Below are 7,012 nucleotides of genomic sequence, written 5' to 3'. Positions count from 1 at the left end.
CCATAATCACACATAAAGCTGGAGGTACACTTTGCTGATCTCTTCTGCTTTCTTCACCCACTCAAGCTGACAGTCAAGGTTGACTTACTTGAGAACAGTGTCACCCACATACTGACATACTGACATACTGACATACTGACATATCTCCTTACAGGTTAAGAATTCAGTTGTTTTTTTCTCCTGTTTAGCCTTTGCCTAGAATTCATGAAGAAACAATGGGCAGAGATCCAGCAACACATCTGTATGGAAAAGGCATGGAGAGAAAAGACATCTAGGCAAGAGGCAGATCATAACACTAAGAATTACTTCCATAAGCCCTGCTGGTCTGGCATGGTCCAGCAGGACAGGGTGTGTGTTGTACTCTGTACTACCTGTTATACAGAATTGACAAGGCAGGGTGAGAGTCTTGGAGTTACTGTATCCAGTCTGGGAAGTCAGATTACTGGTGGAGAAACAACTGCAGTTTCTGAGTCTTTTGGCAAATTCTGTGAGCACTGAGGCATCTGCTATCTCAAAACATTTTCTCTCCTGCAGGTATGCAGCGTATACACCTACTCTGTTGTTTTCTCCATTTCCTTAACTTTTATTTGTCTTCCAAGTGAATTTTAAGTTTTGAGAGTACACAAGTTGTATTGTTCTTCAATGCATGTTTCTTGACTTGACTTCATGCGCAAATCTAAGGGACTTTGGAAAAGTATCTGTCATGTTTCATCTCTGCTGATGGCCACATAAGTGTCTGTACTCATTATGTATTATTTCACCTTTAGCTTAAGAGACTTTCTAGTAGTTTAGAAATAGTATTAGAGTTAGAAAAAGAAGAAGGAAAAATAATATTACACGCCATTGAGAAAGAATTAAACTGAATTCAAATAAAGGTTTTTGAGTACAGTTTGAAATAGCATTTTAGAGAAATGTCTGAAAACTTGCTGATTATTTAATAAGCATTAATTTTGTATTTCTAACCTGTTAAAAATCTAAGGAAAATCTTAGTCTTTTTACTCACAATCTGGTTTCTGCCTACATTGGTCAGAATTAAACATGGAGAACAGTTTTTGCCAGAAATATCCCAGTTGGTTCTCTCCTTGGGAGTCAGGGCAGAGGCCTCTGCAAGCGCTCTGCATCCGTTTCTCCCACCACAGTGCGCACTGCTATTTCTGCTTCCAACCTCTACGTGCTTCAGGGCACTTTCCCATCATCACGCTCTGGCCCACAGTGTTATCAGTCCTAAGAGTCACAGCCTGGACAGCCCATGAGGCAGACTTGGAACCTGAAGGGCACTGCAAGGGACGGCAGGCTATCCCCACAGTACCTGGATTGTTGAAATCTTGTTCAAAGCAGTTGTAAGTCCAAATTTCTATGCGTGTTATTTGCATATTGGCCTAAAAAATATCAGTATGTTCTTAGGATGGAAACCAAGCTTTTAAAACATAGACTCAAGAAAATTCGAAATGACTATGTTTCAGCGTTGTAAAGAAGGTACTAGAAGAAGTCTTTGTTGTTCCCCTTTAGTCTCCAGGTCAATGATGACTCAAAAGAGAACTCTCTGCTTCATACTCCAAGAGTTTTTCAGGGCGTGTATCGTGTAGCAAGTTGTTTTCTCTGAGATTGAAACAGTCCATCCTGCTTGATCCTTAAGATAGGAAGTAAACTCAAGGTAGCTTCAGGAAATCTCTGAAACTGACCATATTCTTTAGGTCCCTCCCTTCTCAAGAGTAAATCATAGAGACTTCAGGGAGACACGCTCAGAGTCAAGTGGTCTGGAAATCATCTGGAGTATCTTAGACTAGGCTCAGACCAACCAAGTCACTTGCAAAGGAAGGTCTTTAACCTGTTGAGCTACCTGTAGTTACGTCTCCCTACAAAAAGTCTTGTCATACAACACAGTGTTTTAATAATGTAGGACTATCATGGGAGGACCATATTTCTAGCCTTTTCTTAGCTAGAAAAAAAAAAAACTTTTGAGTGAATAATACAAGTGTGTGCTTGCTACAGTTTACAGTGCCATTGTTGAATCAAGGTTGCTTAAAAGCAAACTTTTAATTGACCTCTGAATTTTTTCCACACAAGCTTGATATTGACACTGAGATATTTATGAGTTTTAAGTTTTATATGCCAGACAAGAGTTTTGGGTATATAATTTTGACGATAATATGTCTCTATTATCGAGAATTTTATGAATGTATACAGTGAATTTTGATCACACTTATACTCCACTACCTACCCCCGACTTCTGGGTCTGTACTACCTATATCACACACTATTTTATATCTTCTTTAAAAAATAACCCACTAAGTCCAGTTAATGCTGTCCAAACACCATGAGTGTGGGGCCATCCACTGGAGCATGGAAGACCTCCCAGGGGCCACACCCTCCAAGACCCTCTTTTCCTTAGCAACCATCAACTGCCAATAGCTCCTCAGGTAGGGTTGGAGGTTCATGTGAGTCCCCCTCATCTATGCTGGGATTCTGACTGGCCTGATCGTATACAGGTCTGGGAATGCAACCACAGCTACATGTAAGTTCAAGAGCACAACAACCCTATGATGTCCAGACATTCCAGTACTTCCTCACCTCTGGCTCTTATTGTGTTACGGCTCTCAGGGGGAAAGTATCCTGGAACTTGGAAGTCCAGGAATATTACAAAATCACACTGCACAACAAACCTCACACAAGAGATTTATTGGGACTAACACAAGAGGGTAGATGCTTGTACTCAGGAGAGAAGCAGCAAAGAACTGTGCAGGAGACGGGCTTTAGATGGTTTTCTTTTTTTTTTTTGGGGGGGGGGGGCTTTTAAAGGTGGCCAGGGATTGGTGGAATTTTGTGGTCTTATATTGGTGCAAGCTCAAGGATTGGTAGGATATCAAGCTCTGGAACTGGTGGAATTTTGAGATCAGAGATTGGTGGGCAAGATCACTGGCTGCTCTGATATGTTTTTAAAGGTGTATTAGTATTTACAAAGCTACTCATTCTGAAATTGTTTTTCTTACTTTGAAGATATTTGGCTGCTTATAATATGCTGTCTCCCTTCCTTTCTCCTTTGTTCTCTCTCCTTCTTTGCTTTCCTCCCTGTTTTCTTTCCTTCCAACAAAAATTTTGGGGAGGAGTTTATTTTATTTTTTAACACAAGTATTCTTTTTTAAAAATTTTTATTAATTACACTTTATTCACTTTGTATCCCCCCATAAGCCCCTCTCCCCTCCCCTCCCAATCCCACCTTTCCTCCCCCTTCTCTACTCATGCCCCTCCCCAAGTCTGCTGATAGGGGAGGTCTTCCTCTACTTCCTTCTGATCCTAGTCTATCAGATCACATCAGGCGTGGCTGCATTGTCTTCCTCTGTGGCCTGGTAAGGCTGCTCCCTCATCAGAGGGAGGTGATCAAAGAGCAGGCCAATCAGTTCATAACACAAGTATTCTAGTTCTATTTCTGTTGCTGTGACTTGACCAAAAGCAACTTATGGGAGGAAAGGTTTTATTTGGCTTACACTTCAGGTCCTGTTCTGCCACTGAGGGAAGTCGGGGAAGAAACTCAAGCAGGAGTTTATAGCAAAGCCACACAATTTAGCTTTCACAATTCAAGCTGATCAGAATAACAAACTTACTTGACACAAATAACAATGTAATGTAATATCAACACAAACAACCTCTTACTCAAAGAAGATATGGAACTTATCAGGCCTCATAGAAACAACCTAGTTTTCAAATTTATTCTAGTTTTACAATGCAAAGGGGTACCATACACATTTCTATGCATCCTCTCAAACACTTTTGCTTTCTAGTTCTAGCTCCATTTTTTTTTAATTGTACGGGTCCCTGTAAATGATATGCCCAGCAGAATAACCATCCAATCTATGTGAGGGTAGAAGGAAATCTTTTTCATCCCATCTCGATAATCAGTGTTGGTTCAAACTTCTAGAACTGACTTTGGGTAGTTTATTTTAGGCATTTTAAATTTTTATTTTAATTTTTATTTTATGTGAATTAGTGTGAAGGTGTCAGATCCCTTGGAATTGGCATTACAGAGAGTTATGAGCTGCCATGTCGGTGCTGGGAGTTGACCCCAGGTCCATTTGGAAGAGCAGACAACACTCTTAACCACTGAGCAATCTCTCCAGCCCCTATTTTGTGCATTTTTAAGCACAGCACAATTTTGAAAAAGCTTCTTTATGATGATTAACTCATTTCCATGTGTGATGTAACACTTAAGACATGTTTACCTTGAAATTCTTTGCAAAGTACATATGACTTCTGCTATAAGGATGGGTTGAATTGACTGAGAAACAATGCTCAAGATAAACATGAGAGTCTATGGGAGTCAGAAGTGGCCTGGCCCCCCAGATGGCTTGGGGTCTATATAGACTGTTGTAAAGTACATGTGATATCTTTAATGAGGATGGGCACTGCTGACTGAGAGACAGTGTTCAAGATAAAGGTCTAGGGAAGAACTCTAAATAAACATACCCTGAAGGATTCAGATGTGACCTGGCCCTCCACATAGCAGGGATCATGAGTGGATTAGCCATATCCATTCCCAGATTTCAGGCAGGAAACATGTATACATCTCTTCCACTGAAGAGACAGCCCTGCATGTTTAACAATCTTGATTTTCCAAGTGCTTATCTGTGAGCAGAGGACCTCATACCCTCTACATTTGATGAGCTATTATAGAAATATGCCACTGTAATAAAGATAATGCTCAAACCTGATGCTCTTTGTGTTGCTCTGCAGAGGAAGGTTGTAGCAGCAACCTTCAACATATATGTGATATATACATGAAGATTCAACTAAATAAAATGGAGAGCTTGTACTATATTAGTACCTGGGATCATAGAAAATTGTTGAATAGCTAAATATTCCCAAAAGATTATTAGAAAGAAGGGTTTGACTGACCTCTGAGACCCTAGAAATTTGCCTGACTAGTCTGAGACTTTGGATGATACAAGATAGTTCAGGCGGAGCCGTGAGGTGAATGGAGATGTCTTCTCTGTTACTCTGGGACTCTGAACCCTTCTGCATCCACTTGATCTCATAAAGTAGAGAAAGGGGACTTTGGAGACTGAGTAGTTTAGGTCAGTCACTTGAAGTGTTATGCCTTTATATCAAGAAATTGCCCTGCAGTAAAAAGCCAAGATGCTAACTCTACTGAACATCTCTGTTTGCCACTATCCAGTGTGCGAATTCTCACACATTCTTACCAGTGCTGCCCATATCACTATATAGACACAGCATGGCTGAGAGGGTCATCGCCTGCATTTCCCAGTCCACACCTGATTTTGCTTGCTCTAATCTTCAGCTTCCTGCTGCCACAAATGGAAAGCTTTCCTAGTCTATGACTCCTTCTAGCAAACCAATGAACCCAATCGTACCTGCTGGAGGTCCTGGAATTTAGGGGTTCAGAAGTAAAATGTTTTGAAGCAGAATTATTAGATGTGAAGTTCTACAATAATATTTCCAACAGTCATTAAGCAGTGTAACATTTACAAAACATTCCCCGAATTCACATTATTTGCAATAGGAGCTCAAAAACCATTTTCAGCTATAGATATCCAGTCAGGTGTCATAGAAGAAGAGTCTGAATGTTAGCGGGAGCTCAAAGACTCAGGAGAGGAGCACAGACACAGCAGTCTCAAGGAAAAAGGTCAACAAGCAGAGAGTTTTAGTTGAAGTGTGAATTTGAAGAAGAAGAAAAAAATAATCCCTAAAGCACAGGCTGTGGCTTTAATTCTGCTTTTGTTTTCCATGAAACCAGTAGATAAAATTTCAGGGAATTTAACCCGATCAAGTTTCAGAACATTTCTTTTCTTTTCTTTTTATAAGTTATATATTTTTTTCACAAATAAAAATGACAAGTGACATGTAAAGGACATGACAGTAATAAAACAGCAATAGGCTAGCTGTCTCACAGAGACAGACGCCCATGAAGAATAGAATACTGATTTGTAAGAAAGACTATTAAATTAATCTAGAAATAATGTATTCTTAACTAAATTGACAAGTCAAAATTGAGCACACGTCAAAACATCATCTTGTACCCATAAAGTGGTGCTAAAGGAAAAGGAAAGTCTTGAAGTCCACACTGGGCTCTCTACCGAAATCAAGGCTCAAATCTGTTCTTTTTGAAACATTTATGGATATAACTGTGTTTTTCTAAATGTTTCATTAGTAATGCTGAGTCTTGTCAGTCTGGTTCCATAATAGTCTATAATGTAACTACTTCCATCTGAAGGGCCAACAATCTGCATTGAAATAAGAACGAAATCAATTAGGCTCCCAATTCCACAAAATCCTACGGTGCAAAACTTTAACAAGCCTAAGGCAGGATATCCCAGGTAAAATCGATCTGCTCCCAGCCATCCCCAAAAAAGAGACAACGCAACTGCCACTTTGTATGAATAGCCATTCACATTTCGGCAAGATATGGGCTTGAGAAAACCAACTTCACTTCCAGTAAAATGTGTTTCATTACCGCTGAAATCCTTACAAGTTATGTTGGGTGCTGGAAAACATTGAACATAAGCTGTGTAGTTGTACAGTTAACTGGTTCTTGCGTAGCATCATTTATTTTTGGATCGTTAGAAATATATTGTCCCACTCTGAGGTCCTCACACTTGGACGTCTCCTCGCCCCCGACGGTGCCAGAGGCAGCAGCTCCCCAATGTTCCGCGGCGACTGTCACGAGCCACATGGTGCGGAGGTAACCCGGAGGCCCTGCCGCTGAGTATGCTTGACCCGCGGGCACGGCGGCCGCCATGTTGGGCACCGCGTCCTCGTCTCAGAACATTTCTGTGTGGTGAGGACTCCCTGTAGGGGCTCTCCATATGCGGCTAAGTTCTAATCAAAACATCCCTGTAATGCTAACCCGGGAGTGTTCCTCATATATCCTCTTAAGGCCCACATCCATATTACACAATTGATAGCTGCAAAATTAAGTTGTCTTCAGCTGGAAACTGTGGGCTCCATCCATCATCCAAAGATCCAGCTGTGTTCCTTTGGACTATTGTCACATCACAGT

The 7,012-nt window shown here is 40.8% G+C and overlaps 1 protein-coding gene across 1 annotated transcript; it reads right to left on the bottom strand.

Moving 5' to 3' along the window:
* Positions 1 to 5,925: 5,925 nt before the first annotated feature.
* On the bottom strand, positions 5,926 to 6,751 carry LOC129690408 (TM2 domain-containing protein 1-like). The gene is given in 2 exon segments (XM_055626098.1): positions 5,926 to 6,529; positions 6,532 to 6,751. Coding segments are annotated over 2 exon segments (624 nt in total). The 3' UTR covers positions 5,926 to 6,125.
* Positions 6,752 to 7,012: the final 261 nt, after the last annotated feature.

The sequence above is a fragment of the Psammomys obesus genome, unplaced genomic scaffold (genome assembly GCF_907164565.1).
Source record: "Psammomys obesus unplaced genomic scaffold, mPsaObe1.curated_primary_1811, whole genome shotgun sequence".
NCBI lineage: Eukaryota > Metazoa > Chordata > Mammalia > Rodentia > Muridae > Psammomys > Psammomys obesus.
Note: the sequence above shows the minus strand (reverse complement) of the source record. Positions and strands in the feature narration are given on the sequence as shown.